Consider the following 26,441-nt stretch of genomic DNA (forward strand, 5'->3'; position numbering starts at 1 on the left):
CTTCGGTTTATTAGTCAAATGTTCTACTCAATGCACCACTGCACGGTGGTAAATTTCGTCCAAAAATCTATAACTTCTATATTTCTTTAAATAAATAGCTGAAATTTTCCACAAATGTTTCTTATAGGTAAGGTTTATTTGGTACAGACTAATCGGTTGAAGATTTCGCCTAGCCCCATACAAGTGACCCCTCAGAAAACTCTTTAAATACTCATAAATACGTTAAATATGAAGCAATTTCCATGAAATTTAACACAAGTCAGTTTTATGCACCCATAAAGTATGGCGGACATATTTGACCCTAGTCCCCCTATACGCTTCTTAAATGCTGATAATTGGGTTAAAATACTAGTAAAGCAATAAAATTTGACACAAAATATTTTTATAGGAACCTAAACCTCTCGACCAAATTTTCTGGCAATCCACAGTGGGGCAGAATCGAAATTTTTTGGAAATAAATCTGGCATTTCTAAAGGGCTGATCCGATCTGGATAAAATTTGGCGTGAGCGTAGCCAAGGAGTATTCGAGTTTAAGTTTTGAAGATGAACCCTGCAGATGCCCCAGGGACGGCGCTATGGCGGCTCAAAGTAGGGTACCTACGACATGTAAAATTTTTAAACTCGTGCCATTTTTTTTGTTTTTCACCCAAATACAAAGATTTTTATATTTTCTGAAAGCGCTCGACGAGATCTTACTTACTTATCTCTTATAATATCCGAGTTATAGGCATTTAAAAATTTAGTGATACAAAATTTAAAAAGAGGTCCGCCTTTTTTTGAATACCGGGCGTAATTTTGGACCAAATGGACTCAATTTTTTCTTGTTAATTAGACAAAATTTCCAATAATATACGAAAAATTTCAGATCAATATCATTTACAGATCCAAAAATATACGTTTTTTAATTTAAAAATTCAAAATATTTTATCTCGTCGAGCGCTTTCAGAAAATATAAAAATCTTTGTATTTGGATGAAAAACAAAAAAATGGCACGAGCTTAAAAATTTTACATGTCGTAGGTACCCTACTCTGGGGCATCTGCGGGGTTCATCTTCAAAACTTAAACTCGAATACTCCTTGGCTACGCTCACGCAAAATTTTATCCCGATCGGATCAGCCGTTTAGAAATGCCAGATTTATTTCCAAAAAATTTCGATTCTGCCCCACTGTGCAGTCGGTCTATAATTGACCCTACCTACCATATAAGATCCCCTTCAGATACTTACTTTAACGCTCATTACTGGTTTAAAAATATTTGTATGGCAATGAAATTCCACACAAACATGTTTTATAGGAACCTAAATTTCACTATAAAATTTTATAAGAATTGGTCCATAATTGACCATACCTCCCATATTAGGTTCCTTTCAAAAAATTACTTTAACACTCATTACTGGCTTTAAAATATCTGTCTAGCAATGGAATTCGACACAAACATGTTTTATATAAACCTAAATATGTGTATCAAAGTTTATGACAATTGGTCCATAATTGACCCTCCCCTATATAAGGATCCTTAAGAAACAGGATTTAACTGAGTGATAAATATCAGCATAAACATAAATATCACCATAAACAAGTTTTATAGGCGGTAAAATCCTTCTGTCAAATTTTATTTAGTTTAGCCCATAATTGACCCTTCTCCATTTGGTTTTGTACTATTGATAATATGTCGTCCTGTTCTCTATTTTTATCAAGTTGAAATATATGGAAAAGTTCAGCATTTGTAATAGACGAAGTCATTAAAAATGCTCTAGTTACTAGAGTTGCAGGAAGTTGCAGATGAAATTTATAATACTTACTCCTGATATATAACAGTAGTTGATACAATGTTCACCCAAACTCTTATAGCCCCTTTTCCTTTTCTACGGTCTTTCAAAATTTGGATTTGTATAGCTTTTTTTAGTTTTTAAAGTAGGCCACAAACCGCACAAAATCGCAATAACCACATGGAATGATTACTTACTAAGACTACTTTAAAACACGTGCTAATTTATAAAGAAAAACTTTAAGGAAAAATCATAGATTTCATTTACGTAAAGGTGTCTAAAATCTAATTTAAAAACCTTAAAACGACATGCAAATATTATCAACTTTGCAAGGTTAAGCAATAATCAAAATATGATTTAAATTGTATGATTTGAAGTGTAAGCTATAACCTACCATCAAAAATTTATCAGAATTAAATAATTCAAATAAATCATTTTTGGCCGGAATTGACCACCGTGCACTGCTTAGCTATTTTATTGCGCGTCAAATAATGGTTTTCACATACAAATCTAATTTTGTTTTCTTTTTTATAAAACACAATTGTTAACTCGCGATTAAATAAAATGTGCAAACAAAATGACAAAGCCGAAAATAAAGTACTTCTATATCAGATTATAAGAAAGACATTACTAGAGTACTTCTAAGTACTGCAGACGGTAAGTAGTAGTCATTGAAAAGTATGTGGTTATGGAAGTACAGCCCATTACTGAGTTTTTGCTGGGTCTATAAAGCTTAGAAAATATTTATAACCATCATGTGTAGTAGGTGTAATCGGGCAGCAAACGTCCGAGTGAATTCTTGCAAGAATTCTTGAGATTTTTGATGATGCTTTTTATAAGGCAACTCAGATTGTTTGCCTTTTATACAATTATCACACATGAAATTTTCCTCACCTGCTTTAAAACCAGCCACCATTTTGTTAACTTGCAACTTCTTTAGATATGACTTATTTATGTGACCTATGCCGATGCCACAATTCGTCGTCAATTTCACATATGTTTACTTGTGCATCACTTTTTATTAAGTTTACTACGTACAATGAATCCGCTAAGTTACCGACTACGGTCATTGTTGATTATTTTGTTGATTACATTGTTGATTATGAGTAAAAATTACACCCAGACCTTTTTCTTGAAGGACTTTGATTGAGAGAAAATCTTTTGCATAAAGTACTTCATTTATTTAAATTTTTACGATGTCGCCTCGAACTTTTATAAAACCCAGAAAAACACCTTTGTGAGTTGCCATAATCAACACACCTTCCTGTGCAGTACTGATAGCTAGTGGCTCATCAAGAATTACAACAGAATTTAATGACTTCAAATTATTTGTCACAAAACTTGTACTTCCCGAATCTAAAATCCATTTATATTTTTCGCAGTCGTCACCTACCACTATAAAGGCTACAGCAGAACTTTCACTATTCTTATTATTGCCGCCACGGCTTCGTTTTCTGTTAGGACCACGTTTCTTGAATTTATTTCTTTTATTTTGTGGACACTCGAAACTCTTGTGCCCTTTCTTTTTACACTTGTAGCACTCGCCATTAAAGCCCGTATAAAAAAACAGTGTCCTGAGCACCAACACTTTCACCAACTAGTTCCCTACTTACATTTTGGCGCATCTCTTCATTTAAGAGCCTTGACTTGGCATATCCCATTGTGTGTGTTTCGTCAGGCAAATTTTCAAGTGCAGTTATTAGTGGCTGAAAATGTTCGAGAAATGAGTTAAATAAATGATAAATAATTGCATTGTTCTCCAACTTTGCACCAGCCGCCACTAATTCACGCACACATTCACACGTTCTTAACATATTTTGCTTGGCCATATTTGTTCCAGAAAAAGTACTGACCAGAGCACTCCACATTTGTTTCGCCGTTGTTTTACTTTTTATATATTCCAAATAGTTATCATCCACTAAGCATATAATCAGATTTTTTGCAGTTGAATTTCTTTCATTCCATGACGTAACTTCAAGTGCATTATCTTTTGTTACTATTGGTTTATCAACGGTTAAAATATCCAGAACACCTTGAGACTCCAAGAAATTTTCAACTCTACATTTCCAAGATTCAAAGTTCCTACCATCAAATTGTTTGATTTTGCAAAAACTAATTCTATGACAGACATATTTGCGTTGGGACCATAACCCGTTGTCAATCAGTGGAAATTTACTTTCAATAAAACTAACGGCACAGCTAAGATAATATAAAACGCACTTGTTAATATTGTAACTTCATATAGACGACTGTAATGTCTTTTATTATTTTATAATAGCTTCATTTCATTGTACATATGTACATCGCTGTTCTACACAAATATCTATATATTTTTATTAAAAAAATACTTATTAAATATTTTTCTATTTCAGGTGAAAGAAGCCACGCAACATTGCCGCAATCATGGCTTATTGTACGAATTTAAACAGTCAAAAGTAATTGACGAATTTGGAATATTTCAGACTAAAATATTAATAATAGACAAAGGAAATGAACTTAAGGCTGAATGGCCTATTGCCAGACTCGAAGTTTGGCTCGAAAGTATTCGTGAACAAGAAAATTGGAATTCAAAAAACATATTCAATTGTTTTGACATTGAGTGGGAAAAAATGGACATTAGCTTAAATGATAGCGTTCATGACTCACTCAATGCTAGTCGAATTAATCTAAATATAAGTGCGTTTAAAGAAACTATTTTAAAGGCAGAGATTTCGAAACCACAACAAATAAATAATTCGGCAAATTACAAAACTAATAAAGAAATGGATTTTGAAAAACTAGTAAAAGCACATATTCAAAAAATCCAATATTCCACGATAAAATTAAGAGATATTTGTAAAATACATGAAAATGACAATAATTTAGTGTATAGCAAAGCATCGCGAGTATTATCTGAATCAATAGAACGATTAGAATATACATTAAATATAATGCAAACTTGTTTTGATGAAGTTCATTTGGATAATACAAAAAGTGTTCGATTCCTAATGGATTGAATTTATATAGATTAATATGCTCAAAATAAAACATTATATTGTCAAGAAAGATAAAAGTTTTTTATTTCAATAAAACAAATAATATATGTATGAATATTTTCTCCAAAACTGTAGAAATAATTTAATTTTTCGCGAGTTTATTAAAACTTTTAACTCAAGTATTACATGTCAGTTATTCACCCCTATTCTGCATTTCGATTACGTTTACGCATTCAGTTATGCAACGATCGAAAAAAGGTATTCAAACAAAAAACTGAATCGTAAGAAAAAGAAGAAACAATTCCATTTCGTTTCAATGCTTTACGAATGTCTGTATTCTGCGTTACGATCGCACAGTGGGACAGAATCGAAATTTTTTGGAAATAAATCTGGCATATCTAAACGGCTGATCCGATCCGGCGTGAGAGTAGCCAAGGAGTATTCGAGTTTAAGTTTTGAAGATGAACCCTGCAGATGCCCCAGGGACGGCGCTGTGGCGGCTCAAAGTAGGGTACCTACGACATGTAAAATTTTTAAACTCGTGCCATTTTTTTGTTTTTCACCCAAATACAAAGATTTTATATTTTCTGAAAGCGGTCGACGAGATCTTGAAAAAACATGCTTGGACATATTACTTATCTCTTATAATATCCGAGTTATAGGCATTTAAAAATTAAGTGATACAAAATTTACCATACCTTGGTCCGCCTTTTTTTGAATACCGGGCGTAATTTTGGACCAAATGGACTCAATTTTTTCTTGTTAGTTAGACAACAAAATTTCCAATAATATACGAAAAATTTCAGATCAATATCATTTACAGATCAAAAAATATATGTTTTTTAATTTAAAAATTCAAAAAATTTTAGATTTTTGCCGTTTTTTTGCCAAAAATGTGTCTTAACTCTTTTATTAATATAATAAAATTTTCTTTAAGAACATATAACAATTTTATAGTTTTCTAAAAGGTATCTTTACGCAGAACGCTTTGGCGTAAAAAACTTGTCCTATTTTTTGAAAATGTTGCCACTGCGTCCTTCCGAATATGACCAATTTTTTATCAAAACTTCAACTTTGGGCGACATGTTCTAAAATCCCAAAGCTGGGATCAGAAAACTGAAAGCAGTTTTGGAAACCTCAATATGTTTTCTATTTACTCCAAAAGTATTTTCCCAGCCCTGAAAGAAATGTGGACCCTATGGGCAAAAAAGTAAAAAATTCCATTTTTGGGATTTTCATTCCTATTTTTGGGAATTGCGGGATGCCCTTTGACCTTTTCAATTTTTTTTTTGCATTTTCTTATTTGCAATGACAAATTTAACAAGCGTTGAAAATTTCATTGAGTTTTGTTCATAAATAAATATTTTGTCATATATTACATATTTGTTTAATTTCTAAAACTATGATTTATATAAAAATTTTAAGAGGGTCGCAGATTGCTACAACAATTTAGTCCATATTTATCCCTTAATATCTTTTTTTAGTTAGATATGGAAACTCTTTACAAAAATTTTCAAGCCAATATCTCAATTACATTCAAAAATATGTTCATTTAAACCTGTATCCTTTAATTTCATATTTTTCATATTTTAGTATTAAATATGACAGAACATATTTAAATCTTATATTTACCTATTTTCTATTTGTTTGCTTATCCTTATAATTGAAAGGTCCTATTATGCTTAAATTTTCAGAAATTTATAACTATTTACCTAAATTTTTTCGACAGATCATTTCGTTCTGTTTCGTTTATGATCATGTAGGTAAAAATATACAGGTAATGATAATTTCGATTCATTCACTAATAAGAAATATCAATGACTGAATTACAGGTTATAGTAATATAGTCCTAAATGTTAATAGGTAGACAATTCGTAATTTTTTACTTTGGAATACCTGTATCGGAAATGACAAGAATTGGTATATAAGTAAACTTCTCAGATTTTAAGTACCATATTTAATAAATCTACAATGAAGATTACATTAAAGTACGAAGAGTTGTGTTCCGTTTTATGGAGTGTATCTTCAAAAGGGCCAGAAAGAATTGAAGACATTTCAAATTATATAAAAACTACATATAGTAGAAAAGTAGACAAAACTGGCATATCAAAAATTGAAAACTTTTTGATGTAAAAAGTAAGTCTGTGGATGGAAATCAAAAGAAATTTCGATTAAAATTTTGTAGTTGGATGGAAACTACTACGGAAATCTCAACTTACAACACATCAACAGGAGCGCCTTGCAAGTCATACGAAGACTTATGTTCAAGGTCAAAAAAAAAGAGGGTCACACAAAAACTTTTTTCAATCTCAAATGAGGAAACTGCTGATACATTTAACGAAATGCTGAAAAAGGAAAACCAACCTATGGATGCCGTACATATTGCAACTATTCTTCCTAATGCATCACCAAAACGACTTAAGCGAATTGTGGAAAGTATACCAACTCCAACATCACAATCAAATTTTACTGAAGAGGAAGCAATAGCGCTTATGTTGGAACTGGGTCTCAGTCCAAATAAGTACCAAATATTAAGGAAAGCTCTGCTTGAAAAAGGACACAATATATTACCATCATACAAGGCGATCCAGGAAAAAAAACAAACTATCCTACCATCACCTATTGCTGTTAATGATGTGGAAGCTTGTATTGATATATCATCTTTGCTCGAAAACACAGCATCAAGAATTGTGTCAGACTTTTCAGAAGGCCAACTAAGGAAAATTCATAACTGTGATGTTTATGTTTATTTATGTCAACATTAGTGCCATTACGAATTCGTTCATATTCCCTTAATCCATCATCGTCAAGCATCGGAAATTCATTTGAAGATATATGGATCAATACAACTCCGGGTTCAAAAAATATTTGTAGACCCATTGGATTTGTATATATAAAAGAGTCAAAGAAAACAACAAAAGATTTAGGAGCCCATTTGCATAAAAATAAAGGAATTCTCTATTAACGTATCATATCAGCTAAGCTTAACAATGATTGATGGAAAGGCCAGCAATGCCATAACAGAAACTTCTTCCTTCTGGAGATGCTCAATATGTAATGAGAAAAAGTCGAAATTCTCAAATATAAACAAAAGCAGAAGTATTAATGAAGAAGTCCTGTCTTTCGGAATTTCACCACTTCATGCCAGAATACGATTTTTGGAGAAGTGTGCCAGAGAATCTTACTAAATCAACAAAAAATAATGAAGAATTGAAAGAACTGAGAGCTGCGGAAAAAAGCAGAATCCAAGAAGAATTTAAAGTTCAGATGGGATTAAACATCGACAAACCACTTCCAAGTTGTGGTAGTACAAATGACGGTAATACGGCGAGAAGGTTTTTTCGTGATTTTGAAATTACTTTAAAAATAACTGGAATCGACAAGGAGTTGCTTCGAAGAGTTAACACTATTTTAATGGCACTGAATAGTAAACATAAAAATAATGGAAATCGATTTGGGGAATATACATCTGAAATTTATAAATTACTTGCATCTCTGTATCCATGGAGGGAACTAACACCAACAGTACACAAAGTATTGTGTCATGGTCAAATAATAATTGAATCAAATATTCTTCCACTTGGAGAGTTAACAGAAGAAGCCCAGGAAGCGAGGAATCGAGATTTTAAGCATATTCAACTATTCAGCTCAAGAAAATGCTCCAGGCAATCACAAAATGAAGATATTTTTAATAGTTTACTTCTATCTTCTGATCCTGTTCTTTCAACTATGCGAAAAAGATGGATTTGTTATGAAACTCTATCATCTCAAAACAAGGAAGATTTAAAGGACTTATATTACCTTCTGGATATGTATACCGATATGACAGATTATTTTATAGAAAATAAGTAGTGTTAGGAATTAACTATATAAGTAGGTTGTAAGAATTAATTGTATTATGTTTAAGATAAACAGTTCAAATAAAAAAAGCTATTATACTAACTGATGATATTGTATTAAATTGTGTTTTATATTTCGGTGGGCGGGAAAGGTGGTTTGTGTGGGGTGATTTAAGTGTTGTTGTGCGTGGCTCATAATAAAATTATAATTTTTTTATTGTATATACAATGTTATAGTCTTTAATAAAATAATTAACTAAATAATTTTTAAAAATTGTCCAAATATTTTATTCAACACCAAATGTATGTTCTGTCATACTTAATACTAAAATATGAAAAAGATGAAATTTAAGGACACAGGTTTAAATGAACATATTTTTGAATGTAATTGAGATATTGGCTTGAAATTTTTTGTAAAGGGTCGAGAATTTCCATATCTAACTAAAAAAATATATTAAGGGATAAATATGGACTAAATTGTTGTAGCAATCTGCGACCCTCTTAAAATTTTGATATAAATCATAGTTTTAGAAATTTAACAAATATGTAATATAAGACAAAATCTTTATTTATGAACAAAACTCAATGAAATTTTCAACGCTTGTTAAATTTGTCATTTCAAATAAGAAAATGCAAAAAAAAAAATTGAAAAGGTCAAAGGGCATCTCGCAATTCTCAAAAATAGGAACGAAAATCCCAAAAATGGGATTTTTTACATTTTTGCCCATAGGGTCCACATTTCTTTCAGGGCTGGGAAAATACTTTTGGAGTAAATATAAAACATATTGAGGTTTCCAAAACTGCTTTCAGTTTTCTGATCCCAGCTTTGGGATTTTAGAACATGTCGCCCAAAGTTGAAGTTTTGATAAAAAAATAGGTCATATTCGGAAGGACGCAGTGGCAACATTTTCAAAAAATAGGACAAGTTTTTTACGCCAAAGCGTTCTGCGTAAAGATACCTTTTAGAAAACTATAAAATTGTTATATGTTCTTAAGGAAAATTTTATTTTATTAATAAAAGAGTTAAGACACATTTTTGGCAAAAAAACGGCAAAAATCTAAAAGTTTTTGAATTTTTAAATTAAAAAACGTATATTTTTGGATCTGTAAATGATATTGATCTGAAATTTTTTGTATATTATTGGAAATTTTGTTTGTCTAACTAACAAAATTGAGTCCATTTGGTCCAAAATTACGCCCGGTATTCAAAAAAAGGCGGACCATGGTATGGTAAATTTTGTATCACTAAATTTTTAAATGCCTATTACTCGAAATATAAAAATCTTTGTATTTGGGTGAAAAACAAAAAAATGGCACGAGTTTAAAAATTTTACATGTCGTAGGTTCATCTTCAAAACTTAAACTCGAATACTCCTTGGCTACGCTCACGCCAAATTTTATCCCGATCGGATCAGCCGTTTAGAAATGCCAGATTTATTTCCAAAAAATTTCGATTCTGCCCTACTGTGGATCGTACCTTCGTTTTTGTAAGTTGTTGTTTATGTGGCGGAGAGTCGAATCGAAATGCAGAATACCAAAGTTGCCAAACGGATTCGAATTGAAATGCAGAATAGGGGCCATTATTTCAGTTATTACTATTATTTAATGTCAATTATATTAATCTGATTAAAATGAGTGACCAGAAAAGGTGAGTACTAAAATTATTAAATATTTTCAACAAAACCCAACTTGGTCCTACAAAAATTTGGCCAAGCATTCTAAGGTCTGCCGTCAAACTGTTTCCAATGTTATTAAACAGTACCGGGAGAACTTGTCCGTTGATAGAAAACCTGGTACAGGTAGAAGAAATATTCCACATGATGTTTCTAAAGCCTAAAATATGAAGCCTTTTCAAAAGAGCTGCCAACACATCCGGTAGGAAAGCAGCCCGGTTAGCACAGATGTCAGGGTAATTAGGTCTTTGACAATCCGTTTCGCCTATATGTTACTACTATGCGTTTATCTTTTTTGTATATAAAATAAATTTAATGTTTAAAAAATGTTGTAAAATTTGTGTGGAAGTTGGCACTCTTTTCTTTAATAAAAATTATACTTTGAGATAGCATATCGCAGCATACCACCTGATATACAAGAGGACGCAACAACCATGACAATCGGTTCTTCGCACCGGAACGACTAGGAGTTCAACGAACAGCGGCCAAGGATTGTCAACCCAGCCATACGGACTTTACACGTATGTATTCTCTACTAGCTATACCCAGTATGCTTCGCTACCCTCATCGTAATGAAATAAAATAAAAATTATTGTAAATTTTCAGTCAGTCCAATATACATTTAGGTATATCTGCAATATCAAAAAGTCCTCTTTCACAGATTCTCATACAGGTTCCTAGGTTCAATCTATATATATATATAAAATTCTAACGACTGACTCACTGACTGACTGATTCATTATCGCACAGCCTAAACGGTTGTATTTCATAAATTTTTAATCAATAATGATTGATTCTAGTCTCAATATTACAGGAAATTCAAAAAATATCAGTTGGAGAACGAAAATGTAAGAGAAAGTCCTTTTTTTATTGATTATAGTTATATAAGGATGGAGCATGTTAAATTTTCAACCAGAAATTCCTCTCGTACAGATTTTTATACATTCAGAAAGCTGTGTGTCCAAATTTTATGTTTTTAGGTTCAATAATGTAGAAAATTCAAAAAGTAATACTAAAAGAACAAAAAGTACCAGAAAGCCTCTTTTTATAAATTTTCGTTCAATGTTTATATATTCAATATTTTACAAATATAAAAAAGTATCTGTTGAAGTACGAAAACTTATCGAAATACATCTTTTATTTATTTTTGTGTTTCTAAGTTCAATAGTTTCAATGTTTCTAGGTTCAATATTATAGAAAATTCAAAAAGTACCTATTGAAGAACGAAAAAGTACCAAAAATTACCCTTTTATATGTTCTCATTTACTCCGGGCTCGTATTTTCATGTTTCTAGGTTCAATATTATAGAAAACACAAAAAGACCCCCTTCATGAGTTCTCATTTACTCAGGTCTCTACATGCTAAATTTCATGTTTCTAGATTCAATATTATAGAAAATTAAAGATGTACCTTTTGAAGATCGAAAAAGTACCAAAAAGTCCCCTTTTATATGTTCTCCTTTACTCCGGTCTCTACATGCTTAATTTCATGTTTCTAGGTTCAATAATAAGTTAACTTAAAAAGTACCTTTTGAAGAACGAAAAAGTACCAAAAAGTCTCTTTTTATACGTTCTCACTTATTTCGGGGTCTACATGCTTAATTTTATGTTTCTAGGTTCAATATTATAGAAAACTCAAAAAGTGCCATTTAAAAAACGAAAGAGTACCAAAAAGTCCCCTTTTATGGATTCTCTTATACTCCGGTCTCTACATGCTTTATTTGATGTTTCTAGGCTCAATATTACAGGAAATTCAAAAAGTACCTTTTGAAGAACGAAAAAGTACCAAAAAGTCCCCTTTTATACGTTCTCACTTACTTGGGGCTTTACATGCTTAATTTCATGTTTCTAGGTTCAATATTATAGAAAATTCAAAAAGTACCTTTTGAAGACGAAAAAGTACCAAAAAGTCCTATTTTTTAGATTCTCATTTACTCTGGCCTCTACATTCTTAATTTCATGTTTCTAGGTTTAATATTATAGAAAATTTAAAAATTACCCTTTAAAGATCGAAAAAGTACCAAAAAGTCCCCTTTTATACGTTCTCATTAACTCCGGACTCCACTGCTTAAAAAACGAAAAAGTACCAAAAAATAGTCCTTTGTACCGGAGTTCCAAGTAACACTCCATTGGTATATTTAGTGTTACTAAATCTATCATTTTCTCCAAATTTATTAAAATTGGGTCAGTGAGTTTGAATAAAATCAAATTTCCCGTTTTCCCCCTTTTGGTATTTTTTCTCCCTATTGAAGTAATAAACATTTTATTACAAAAAGTTGTATTCATTCACATGTACAAATCAATACATAGGAAACAATGTTTTATGAAAGAAGTACCAAAAATAGGTACAATTTTCACCCCTTAAACGTTCGAATATCCAAAAAGTACTAAATTCATATTTTTATTTTTTCGTCAAGTTATAAAGGAGTTAAAAATATTGTTTGAATGTTCACTGGTTTAAATGATGCATGGGGTGCAAAAATAGTACCAAAATACAGTTTTTACCAACGTTTAAATTTACTAATATATTAGTAACCACTTGCAGTAAAATACACATATCTATCAATATAATACTAAAAATATTTAAACTTCTTCACATTTTAATATTATTGCTACTAAAAATTGCAACATTACTTTGAAATTTCTAGCAGCTCATATTCACAGTATTCGTTTTCTGCGTTTGTACAACAATCGAAATATATTTTTTTGCTATATACGCACACACGCCATCGTTGTGCTGCTAATTTCTTCCTAGCTGCATTATTTTGTTTTGGTTCTGCTACTGCCAGTAGAAAAATGAGCAACTGCCAATCAGAGATACAAGCCGATGGGGAGTGATCGGCGGCGGCGGCGCAACCATTTTGGATCGGCGGCGGCGGCTTATTACAGAAAATTTCGGCGGCGGCTAAATTGTCGGCTCAATTTAACTTTTTCTTTAGAAATTGACCTTATAAGGTTTATTATATTGAAAAATCTTTGTATAATAGTCTATTACATAGAAACCTGTCTCTATATAAGTTTTTTCCTGCAGAAAATGGACATTTATAGTAGTTTTCACTATTTTAATATTAGCACAATATTGTGTGGCAACTCTTTTCAATTTGCCATAAGAATTTAAAGTAGTGGCAACTCCGTTCAATCTGGTGAAATTATGTTCTGAAATACATGTGTGATTCTAATCTTTATCAGCGGCTACGTTTAAGCCGGCTTAGCTTTTGAGCCGAAAGAAGTCGGCGGCGGCGCGGCTTGCAAAATATTACCGGCGGCTGCCAATCAGAGATACAAGCCGAGACGGCTCAAATCGGCGGCGGCTGGCCGCCGGTAATATTTTGCAAGCCGCGCCGCCGCCGACTTCTTTCGGCTCAAAAGCTAAGCCGGCTTAAACGTAGCCGCTGATAAAGATTAGAATCACACATGTATTTCAGAACATAATTTCACCAAATTGAACGGAGTTGCCACTATTTTAAATTCTTATGGCAAATTGAAAAGAGTTGCCACACAATATTGTGCTAATATTAAAATAGTGAAAACTACTATAAATGTCCATTTTCTGCAGAAAAAAACTTATATAGAGACAGGTTTCTATGTAACAGACTATTATACAAAGATTTTTCAATATAATAAACCTTATAAGGTCAATTTCTAAAGAAAAAGTTAAATTGAGCCGACAATTTAGCCGCCGCCGAAATTTTCTGTAATAAGCCGCCGCCGCCGACCCAAAATGGTTGCGCCGCCGCCGCCGATCATTTCCCATCGGCTTGTATCTCTGCTGCCAGTTGCAATTTATTTATTTTTTAAACACTTAAGGATACTACTTTTTGAAGGTATTTTGTATGCAATGTATACAGTGTAAAAACTTGTTAGTAAACAGTATATGTATGTATATTAGACCGACTCACAAAAAATGGTGCTTGAGTTACACCCCTCAAAATATTCGTTGTTATGTAATATGATGTTACCCAAAATATTTTGGGGTTAGTGTTGTCCGATGGTCGATGGTCGTTTGCGAGCTGGACCAGTTACAAAAAAGTTCCTTTTTAGTTATTTTATAAAATTTTACAGTTTTTTTTTAAACAAAATATACAATATGTGGTATCATTTTAAAGCTTTTTTTGTGCATAAATTTTATTTATATTAATGGAAAACCTAACAATTTTAATTTTTTGGAATATGACAATTATTTATTCATTGAACGCGTCTTTAAACCCCCCTTCAAACGATACCCCATATTATATATACTGTTTTAAAACGAAACTAAAATTTTAAAGATATAATTCAAAAATACCTTTTTTTAATTTGGCCCAGCTCACGAACGGCCATCGCTAGAGTTAAAATATTTTGGGAATCATCATAAAACAAAGCAAGGTACATTTTGAGTGGGGTAACAAAATCACGTTTTTGCTTTCCATACAAAGTGAGTCGGTCTAATGTATATGGTTTTACTTGAGTAATATATTGTATTACAATTAGATTGTCTGTTTGAATTTTATATATAATTCCTAATTGGAACATAGTTAGATCTATACTTGGGGAGTGTTATAGGCTATATTATATCTCAAAGAGTGGACTAGAGGGGGGCAAAAATGGAAAATTAGTTTTTTTGTGTGAAAATACTGATTATTGTCTATATTTAAGCAAAAATATTTTCGATGCAGCTTTTTAGAGTGTCAGAAATATGCGTTAGTAAAGTACCGTTGCGGAAATTGACAAAAAATAGGGCAAAGAGGCAAAAATGTGCAAAATGAATACTTTAATGCTTTAAGACAGATTTTTTCTGTTCTAAAGCCAAAATATTATAGCCTATACTTGGCTATATTCAATTATGTGTCTATAATATGTATTAGTAAAGTAACGTTGCGAATATTAGTCCAGAAGGGGGGCAAAAAAGGCCGACTTGAATACATCGGTACTTTAAGACTGATTTTTTCTTTTCTAAAGCCAAAATATTTTAGGCTATGAGTTCTATAATCTCAAAAATTGGAAAACGGAGAAAAGGGAATTTAAACTAAACGGGAAAACTGGTAATTATGTGTTCTTTTGGTACTTTTGTGAAATTTAAGAAATATGTGAGTTTTTTATAAATATTTTTCTGTAATCAGTAAAAAAATATGTTTTTCAAAAATGGTTTTGCAAAACATCATTATAGAGGGAAAGGGGGGACAAGGGGAGATTTTCCTCATTTTTATATTCGGTTTGGAGGTGTGGATCCGCGCATGCATTCAATCAAGGCATATAAAACATATCACATATTACAAATCATTTTACAAAAACACTATAATTTCCTAAAAACAATTTGTTTATCAACAATTAAGAGTTCTATAATCGCCTTAGCCGAATCTTAAATAATACCCTTCACCATAGTGTGTTTAAAATAAGTTAAATTTTATAACATTTCAATTTATTTTATATTTTTCTTCTCTACCGTTATTTTAGAAATAACATATCAAACAAAACACAAAAAACAAAATACACAAAACTATGCAACCAGCAGCGTTGCCAATTTAGTGCTTTTGGCGCTAGATTTAGCGCCTTTTAACAATCCAAAAGTCGCATTTTTTCCTCTTAGCGCTTTTTTGGAAAAAGGCGCTAAATTAGCGCTTTTTTCAAGAAATAAAAAAACTTTTTAATAACATAAAATTATTCTAATTTAACAATAAAGATAGAACAGAATAATTTTAGACAGTACTCTGCTGTACAAATTTATTAAAGTTCCTTTTTCTAAACTTTCCATATTATGAGTAATTCAAAGATCTTTTAGTGTGATGAGTTATTTTAAAACTTTAAAACTAAAGTAAAAAAATTCACCTCTTTCGTCAAAAGAATTGAAATTTGTTTCTTCTTAAATTTTCATTCCCTTCGAAGGGAAAATTGATTTCGTGAAATTCCACAACAGTTGATTTTGTTCATAACAGCTTTTTATTGATTCGAAAATTCTATAAAAAATTCACAACAAGGGAAGTTTTTCACGTCAAAAAAGGGAAAGTTGTAAATTAACTTAATTTTAGTTAGGTTAACTTGAACTTAAAATTGCATTTCGTGAAAACTATTTATATTTTAATGTGAATAATACAAAAATAATTTTGACCGTACAAAGTTTGAATGTGAAGGAAACAATTCTTTGATGATTACTTCAGTTTTTTCACAAAGTTTTGGCTCTTAGTATTTTTGGAAATGAAGAGTTTAATTAAAATTTATTATGGGGAATTTCAAAAAATCTCTTTGACTAGTTATTGAGATCTTGATCGATGATAGCAATTAGTCATTGAATAAAAAAATCGAACATATTTTTTAAATTTCGTTCCCGAATCAAAATTCCAATTAAGGAGTAATTTTTTTAATAAACAAATTTTAGCTAAATACCCATTGGTTTTTTTTTTTTTCTTTGCATACACCCAACCACACATACGTTTTTTCTATAAGTGTATGTTTGTTGTTGGTTTTTTCGATGACATTTTTTAGAGGTTGTCTTTTGGGAAATGTGATAAATTGCAACTGGCAGTTGCTCATTTTGCTGCTGGCAGTAGTAGAACCAACACAATATATTGTGCAATTTTCCATGGCAATAGTAGTTCGATCGTTCTGTGTGTGCGCTGCTAAAACAAAAATATATTTTGATTGTTTTGAAATATTTTGCGTCTGCTAACAAAAATTGCAAACAGAACAAATATTTCTAGTAGTAAAGTGATGGAAAAATTTTAAAGTGTTATATTTATTGCATAGTCGTACAAAAGAAATCTTGTGCTATTGCTGCATATTTAAACGCTGGTTTTTACCCGTTTATTCCCTAAAGGCACCGAATTTGAAAAAAGTACCAGACACCTGTCCGGTTATTTTTTAAATGAACGACGATAAGCTTTAAACTATTTTTGTATATTTTCTAGTTTAGGAGATATGAGGTTACGGAATTTACCCGTTTTTACCCCCTAAACATTCGAATTTCCAAAAATCCCGTCTTAATGGATCTTGAGGCGGGAGACCAACCTCCTGTCCAAATTTCAGCTCTTTAGCTTCAACAGTTTAGGCTGTGCGATGATGAATCAGTCAGTCAGTCAATCAGTAACGTTAGAATTTTATATATATAGATTCTTCTTTTTTCTTTTAAGTGGCAGATTATTCCGGCAAATCTGCTCCGTATTCTTTTGGTCCGAGCCGGAGTTGAACAAAATCCAGGGCCATGGTGCTGCTCTGTTTGCCACGGAGTTCTGCACTCTTAGAAACCATCAGTTAGGTAAACTCACGTCCAGCTGCCAATTACATCTTTGTAATAATTACAACATCTTGCGAATGGATCGCGTAAGGAGCGGTGGTGGAAGCATTGCATTCATCGTACACAATTCGGTGCAGTACAACTCATTTCGTCTGACCTCAATAACCCAGATCCATACATCGAATACCAGGGGATAGCAGTTAAGTCAGGTGCTGCCGAAACTGAGCTGTACAACGTGTACATTCCGCCAGTCAACAGCTTACCTGCAGGCTATCACCCTGACATCAAATTCCTCCAGGAAGGTGATAACCGTGTCGTGATAGGAGACTTCAATGCTCATCACGACCTCTAGCACTCGAGTCTCGGCGAAGATCAGAGGGGTATAGCATTTGCGGAACAGATTGACAACTCCACGTTTTGCACAGTGAATGACGATGCTCCCACCAAAATTATGGGTAGTTGCACGAGCTCGACAGATATAGCAATTTGTAGTGCTGGTGTCTTAAACTATACGTCTTGGGAACCTATAGTTTCGCTATCATCAGACCATCTACCTATAATGATTAAGTTTGACAAACCGACGCCGAACTTATAAAAGTCAAAAAAGGCAGACTGGATAAGCTTCAGAGAGTTTACCAACCTCAAGTTTAGGAATTTACCCAAGAGTTGTACCTTTGCTGAAGCCAGGGAAAAGTGCAAACCAGGGAGAATCTTACAGGCCTATCTCCCTTCTGTCACCAATTGCCAAGACACTTGAGGCACTACTTCTCCCGGAATTGCAACAACACCTACATCCAGCAGATCATCAATATGGATTCCGCCTAAAGCACCGTACAACAACAGCTTTAACCGCCATCACCAGACAAGTTTGCAACGGCCTTAATCAGGCTCGACCATGTCAACGAACGGTCCTCGTGGCACTCGACCTATCAAAAGCGTTTGATACGGCCAATCACGCCATTCTCTTCAGAGACATTTTCACATCTGATCTCTCGATATAATTATTTTTAAGATTGCTGTTCAAGAATCTGAAGTGTTTCTGTATGAACCCATTCTAAAAGTAGGTAAATCAGAACAAAAATGTTTCTGGAGAATTTATGTACATATATAAAAATCACCAAATAAACTTTCTTCATTGTTGAAAAATAATTAAATTAAAGGAAGAAAATTTATTATAAAGATATTGAATTATGTATGAAATATATATCAATTTTACTGTTAAAAAGTGAGTTTTTATTAATCGGTTATTTGATAGAAATTATTCGGTTTATTCGTTATTCGAATTTTGGCATTTTTAATTTATTCGAACGATTAATCGACAAAAATTCATAGGAACAAACAAATAAACAAACAGATTTACAGCGATTTTTTAAGATGCTGTCAAAATAATGTCCCTTTTTTGACCATAGTAAGCGTTATCCAATTTGAACAAAAATAGCATTGAAGCATATTAAAGGCTTATTTTCTAGTTTTTAGAGCATATTTTACACTTTTAGTGCATATTTTGATGTTTTGTGCTTAACTTTTTTATTTTTCTATCTCGCTCGCTTAGTACACAAACGTACGTCCCCTTTGAACGAAATTGAGATTCTTATGCTGAATGATAGTACAATGTCAATTGCATATTTTGCAATAAAAATCCCTTATTGTAACTTTAAACATTTACTTTTGTTGTGATATGTTCTAAGGCCTCAAAAATGAGAAATATCAAACATTTTGTACATCAACGTGTAGGAAATAGTGTCTAGTTTGTAAAATCTTCAATGACTAAGAACTCATGGCACATTTTTTTTCAAATGAAGTAAAACAAGTAAATATTACAATGAACTGATTTTCTTGAAGATGGATGATATAGAGAAGCAAATAAATTTTGGTTCCTATAAAACTTGTTTACGTCGAATTTCATCGCAATACTGTGGTATTAAGCCAGTTATGAGCTTTAAAGTTGTTGATTATATGGGGGGTAGGGTACAAATAATTTTACTTTAAATAATGCAAACAATATTTTACTCACTTTTCACTTTATTATTTTACCAAATATAAATAAGAAACAATGATACAGAACTTGATGTAATGTTGTTTTACAATATTGAGTTTTTATTGTTGTTCTTAAATTTGTTTGTTTTTGTTTTGGGGGAATTCGCTTCTGCCGTCTTTGGTGGTTGCTGATTAACTGAACAAGTGTTAAATTAATCTTTAATAATATCAGTTACATGTAACAATAATAATAAGCAATAATGATTGATAGCGAATTTAAATGTTGAGAGAGAAAAAGAAATAAAAAGAAGAGCGTTAAAAACAACCACCAAAAATTGCATACTTTCCAATACACTACGGGTAATTCAAATAAGGGCAATATGATAAGAATATAAAATTACATTGTAGACCTAAACTGTTGTTTCATCACTATTCTGGTATTTTAAACCCAAATAATGTTCCATGTCCGCCATTCTTTACTATATAATTTCGGAATACAAAAAATATGTTTTTCTTCGAACGAATAAAAAATTTCCAATTTAGAATAAAGAATAATTGGAACAATTTTTGTCGATTAATCGAATATTCGAATAATATTTGAATGTTACTTTTACGTATATTTTATTATACATAGCATTAAAATTATGTTAATATTTAGTAAAACAAATCTAAATATAAAGATATGTTATAATTGAAACAAAACTTTTACTACTTTTTGCAGTTTATAAAAATATGTTTTTGTTGTTTTGCAATGTTAAAAATAAAATGGTTCTAATTTTAAAAGTGATTCTCTTAATTTTTTAAATGTTTTTAATAAGTGAAACTGATAAACTAATTAATTTGGTTCTTTAAGTATCTGTCTTTTCACAAGAAATACAACAATTTATAAGTATTATGGGCAAGAAGATACCGGCGATATACCGAAAATTAAAATGGAGACACCATATAGAGGATCATATCAAAAAGGCACATCGGTGCTGGGCAACATGTAGGAGAACTATAGGCATGAAAGGGGGTCTTAGTCCTACTTTAGGTCTGTCCGCGTACTCGATAATTTGTAACAATTTGCAACAATTGGTACTGGATTCCGTTCGCGTACTTTTGAAAACTTGCAACGAGAGAGTAAGAGAGCGATAAAAATAACAGTTCGTTGATAGAGAATTTTTTGATTTGATGCCTTAAACACAACGTCAAGCAAGGCTCTAGAAACGTTGCTAGATATTCAACCATTGAAACATATTTAAGATATGCCTGATCGCATACCAGACACAGAATATGTCGGAAACTTTGAAACACTGAGCCCAGATAGAATGTCTTGGTCAAGCGGAACATTTCTCACGAACACTGATTGGGAAATTCTTAGGAATTACGGCCAGCAAACTTAGTTTCAGGTCATTGAAAGATAATACACAACACAACAGGCCCGATAGTGGCCTGTTTCCAATACATTAATAAATAGTAAGATTTTTCTTATATAAAACAGTTTATAAAAATGTATGCAAAACAGATTAGTTAAACATCGTATATGAGCAAAATCAAAAATTTTTAAGAATTGGATAAATTTTTTTTCGAAAAAATTTTCCTCTGACAAGAGCCATATTTAGTGGTTGAATTGGATAATAATTACACACAATAAACATGAAAACGTTAATTATTTTCAGTAATGCGCGCAAAAGTTATAGCGGTTTAACATAATAAGATTTAAAAAAATCGTTAAAATCTGGGTTATGCTATTTTCAAATAAAATAAGTACCAATTAGTAAACATTTATAAGGACTAAGCATGCACATAGGTCTAGAAATACGCAATTTATGGCCAAAACTCAAATCGCACAATTACTTTTTTGGTACTGCAGTGTTAAAGTAAACACTTGAAAGATTATAAAATATACTTTTGTTTTTCGAAAAAACTACTACACATTAGACCGGCCTCCGGTAGGTTAGGTGGCCTCCGGTAGGTTAGTGGTTAGTGTTCTAGTCTGGTAGACCGGAGGTGGTGGGTTCGATTCCCACCTGAGGCACTGGTTAAGGAGCGCACAACAGGCCCGATTTCGGATTTGATGTATATACATCCTCCTTTCAAACTAACTAACTAGACCGCGATAAAACAAAAGTAAAATATTTTTCATAAATTTAAAAAAAAATATATTTCTAAAATGTTGGTATTATTCTTTTTCAACAGATTTTTTAGTTAAGGAAAGAATACATTAAACATATTACTTATTTAAATTAATAATTATAATATAGATTTTACTTCTGAAACGTTAAATATAAAAAAGTTTGGCTGATGTACAAAATATATAAGATATATTTTATTCATTAAAAAATTATTTGGTTCGAATTTCTATATAGATTTCAATAAAGAATAAAACAAAATGTTTAAAAGTGTAGAAAAAAAATATTAAAAATCAAAATTAGACCAATGTGTTGGGAAATATTTGCAATCATTTTATTTTGCCCAAACTTTCCGGTTTAATGAAAAATATGCATTATTTTCAAAAATATTTTTTGGTTCGAATTTTTACACAGACTTAAATTAAGAATAAAACAAAGCGATTAAAAATGTTGAGAAAAATATAAAAAATCGAAATTACATCAATATGTTGGGAAATATTTGACATCAATTAATTTTAATATATCTTGCTCGTTTAGTTAATAATTGACTTTATTTAAAAATAATATTTTTTTTTTTTTTTTTTTTTTTTTTTTCATTTTACTTATTATTTATTGAATCTTTCTTACATAGAAATTTACAATAAGTATTGAAATCTTAACCTAAACTATAACTAACGTCGTTATTGCCACTGCAATTTCAACAAAAGTTCTCGATAATTTGATTATCTGGCAAAATCCAATGTTTCCGTTCTTCTCAGTCGTCTATGACCCTCAAATGACAGCAACTCCCTGGCAAGGGGATTTGGGTGATCCATTAGTTTCGACAGGTAGGTTAAACAAGAGAGTTTGATCTCCTCGCGTATTATGGGGACATTGAGATCCCTATGAATATTACTATTGCGAATGTACCACGGGGCACCTGTTATTGACCTTAACAGTGCTGACTGCTTTCTTTGTAATTTTTCAACATTAGATGAGGAGGCTGTTCCCCACAGTTGAATGCCGTATAGCCATATCGGTTTTATAACTGTTTTGTACAAAAGCACTTTGTACTCCAAGTCTAGAGCAGACCGTGGTCCAATTAGCCAGTACAATTGAGCTGACTTTAATTTTATTTGTGTAACCTTGGCTTCAATGTGGTGAGTCCATGTTAAGCGGCGATCAAGGTGGATACCAAGATATCTCACATGGCTTTGTTCAGGAATTTTTATATTGTTTATCTGCACGGGAGGACAATTTTCCCTTCTTAAAGTAAATGTAACGTGAGTACATTTTGTAGCATTGACTTTTATTTTCCATTTGTCCAGCCATTTTTCCAATTCGCCGATGTGAAACTGGAGTTGTTCAGAAGCTATTGAAGGGTTTGCATGCATGCTTACAAAAGCGGTATCATCCGCAAATGTAGATGTGTGAGTCAGTGCGCTCGTTGGCATATCTGCAGTATATAAAATATATAGGAGCGGACCTAGAATACTCCCCTGGGGTACTCCAGCAGATATTTTTCGACGTGAAGAGATCACATCTTTAGATCTGATTTGAAAAGATCTTTCATATATGTAATTTTTAAGCAGTTTGTGAACATTCGCAGGTAGTAATGTGATAATTTTGTGTATTAGTCCATCGTGCCAGACTTTATCAAAAGCTTGAGAAATATCTATGAATAATGCAGAGCAATATTGCTTGCTCTCGAAGGCCTTCCGAATAAGAGTTGTTATTCGATGTACCTGTTCGATAGTGCTGTGCTTTCTTCTGAAACCAAACTGATGGCCAGGAATAATGCGATTATCGTTAAAGTGTACTAAAAGGCTTTCAAGCAATAACTTTTCAAAAAGTTTTGAGAATAAAGACAACAGGCTAATGGGACGGTATGATGTCACTTGAGTGACATCTTTCCCCGGTTTTGGTATCATAACAATCTCGGATACTTTCCATGAGTTAGGGAAGTATCCAATACGTAGCATCGAGTTAAAGATGAACAAAATAATTCTCAGTGCTGAATTGGGCAGGTTACTTATCATCGTGGTAGTAATTTTATCTATACCAGGTGATTTTCCTGCCTTTAGACCTTTGATTGTCATCTTCACGGTAGAGAACCGGAATTTTATTGGGTGTGGAACCACATTATTTATAATGTTAGCACTAATAGAAGAATCTGTATCATTTTGAGTAAACACATTCTCCAAGTGATTGGCGAATGCTTCAATTTTTTCTGACGTATTTCTTGCCCATTGACCATTCTGGAGGCGTATAGGTGACTCATATGCAATAGGGCACTGCATATTTTTAACAGCTTTCCAGAGACTATATTCTGTTTTCTTAGTAGGGTCTAAGTTTTTGAGATAATTTCTCAGATTAGATTCCTTATTATCCTTTAAAGCGATGTGAAGTCTTCTTTGGCACTGATTAAGTTTAACCTTTATGTTTGGAGATCGTGATTGTTGCCATTGACGTCTGAGTGTTCTCTTTTCTTTAATAAGAGACTCAATGTTCCTAGGACATTTCGATTTTTTGAAGTCTCCCAAGGTGACGGGGGGTGTAGACACTTTGACAGCATCTTGTAAGATATCCGTAAATATATCGACAGCGAATTGTATTTCATGGTCATTCTTCAATGAAATGTTTTGTGGCAGGTGTGAGCTAACATACATTTTATACTTTAACCAGTTCGTTTTCTTGTTAGGGAAACAAGAACAATAGTTTTCCAATTTATTTGGGGTTTCTAATAACGTTAAAATTGTAGGCGAGTGGTCTGACGAGAGGTCCAATGAAGGGATCACTGAAATAAATTCTCGTTTTATATTTTTGATTACAGCAAAGTCAATTAGATCGGGAATCTTATTGAGGTCTGTAGGCCAATAGGTAGGTTGGCCACTAGATATGGCATCTAGTCTGTTGTACGATATTGCTTCTAGCAATTGTCTGCCTTTGGGAGTAATGAGGCGAGAGCCCCAAAATGTATGTTTTGCATTATAATCACCAGCTGCTATGAATCTTGGGCCAAGAGTTTTAAAGTATTCGAGAAACTGCTCTCGATTAACATTATACCTAGGAGGACAATATATTGAAGATATTGTAACTCGACTATCAGGTATATTTATAGAGGTGGCCTGGATATGGTCCTTTTTGTATTCTGGCATTGGGAAATGTCTAATATTTTTTCTCACTAAAATGGCTGTTCCACCAAGGGCTCTGCCACTTGGATGTTTTGTATCATAAGTGTAGTATCCATTAATTCTGAAACAATTCTTTAGGGTAAAGTGTGTTTCAGAGACGAGTAGTACGTCAATTTCCTGAAGTAGCAGGAATTGTTCTACTTCATTCTTGTGTTGGCTAAGGCCGTTAGCATTCCAAAAACAAATTCTTAGAGAATTCATTTTTTATTTAGCAGGATCTGCATGAGCATGCTTTGATTCTGCATTAATTGTTGAAACATATTTTGCATATTTGCCATGAAACTGTTCATGGTTTGAATTAGATTCTCAATAGAGCTTTGAGAATTTGTTTCGGGTGCAGGCACACCCTCTTTTAATGCATGTGCATATGAAAATAATGGGGCATTATTTTCATTGTTTGATTGCAAATTCTCATTATTCTTATTTGTAAGACTTCTATATTGGGCACTAGAAGTTTGATTTGCATTCATTTGGGTAACGGAACCCTCTTTTGTCGTATGGGCATACGATTTATTCTGATTGCTTTTATTTGTGATACTTCTATATTGAGCACTAGAAGTATTAGGAAGGCTTGGGAAGTTAGAAGCTTTATATTGAGCATATAAAGGTCTTCTGGCCTTATTTGATTGTTGGATGTGTAGATATACTGGACATCCGCGATAGTTAGCAGTGTGATTTTGACCACAGTTACTGCATTTTCTTTTATTGTTATCTGTTTTTGGGTAAGGACAATCTTGACTCTTATGGATGTCTCCGCATCTCACACAAACAGATGGTAATTTGCAGAAAGTTCTGGTGTGACCGAACTCTTGGCAATTTAGGCATTGAGGAGGACCTCTGCGCTTAATGGGTTCCTCTACAGTTATTTTGCGATTGAGAAGATATCTTAAACTGTATATTGGATGAGTATCACCCTTTTTTTTCAATTGTGAAGAGTTAAAAGTAATTTCAACTCTAAACATTGGTTGGGGAATTTTGTCCTTGTTAAATATATTGTGAATGGACTTCACTTCATAACCTTCAGACTCTAGCGCCTTTTTAATGTCATCAGTTGGTACAGAGCTGTCTACACCTTTGATAACTACTGTCAAACCCTTTGCACTTTTTAGTTGATACGTGTAATAATTTCTTTTCTCAGAATCAAAACTATCAACTATTGTTCTAAAAGACTTTTCTGAATAAGTCTGTATTTTTGTTTCCTGAATGTTTCCTTTCCGTAGAGAGACTACATGGAAATTTTCTTTGCCTACAAGTTGGGACAACTTATTTACCAATAGATTGGTGGTAGGTTCGCGCAAATAGAGGGGAGGTGGCTTTTGGTCTTTTAAAGTCATGGATGGTACTTTTTCACTTTCTTGGTTATCAAGCAGTGCAAAACGATTTTAATTTGTTTATAGACTTAATAATAAATCAAAAATGGTTAGGTGTTGAGAAAAATATAAAAAATCAAAAATGGTTAGGTGTTGAGAAAAATATAAAAAATCAAAATTAAATAATTTTGAAATATTAATTTTTGGTTCGAATTTTTATAGGGTCTTTAATTAAGAATAAAACAAAATGGTTAAAAGTGTTGAGAAAAATATAATAAATATAAATTAGACCAATTTGTTGGGAAATATTTGCCATTAATTAATTATAATATAACTTGCCCGTTTAATTACAAATGGGCAGTTTTAAAAAAAAAAAAAAATTTCAAAAATACTTTCAAAATTTTA

The 26,441-nt window shown here is 32.3% G+C and overlaps 1 protein-coding gene across 1 annotated transcript in view; it reads left to right on the forward strand.

The window, feature by feature from the left end:
* LOC119600789 (kinesin-like protein KIF14) overlaps positions 1 to 4,819 on the forward strand; it is a 211,439-nt gene extending 206,620 nt beyond the window's left edge. Inside the window, exon 5 of the mRNA XM_037951337.1 lies at positions 4,142 to 4,819. Within this exon, the coding sequence (XP_037807265.1) occupies positions 4,142 to 4,765 (624 nt within the window). The 3' untranslated portion in view covers positions 4,766 to 4,819. The remainder of the gene's footprint in view (positions 1 to 4,141) is intronic.
* The last annotated feature ends 21,622 nt before the right edge of the window (positions 4,820 to 26,441 follow it).

Source organism: Lucilia sericata, unplaced genomic scaffold, assembly GCF_015586225.1.
Source record: "Lucilia sericata isolate MDLA Ls3-8-SP2 unplaced genomic scaffold, ASM1558622v1 Contig000121F_arrow, whole genome shotgun sequence".
Classification (NCBI taxonomy): Eukaryota; Metazoa; Arthropoda; class Insecta; order Diptera; family Calliphoridae; genus Lucilia; species Lucilia sericata.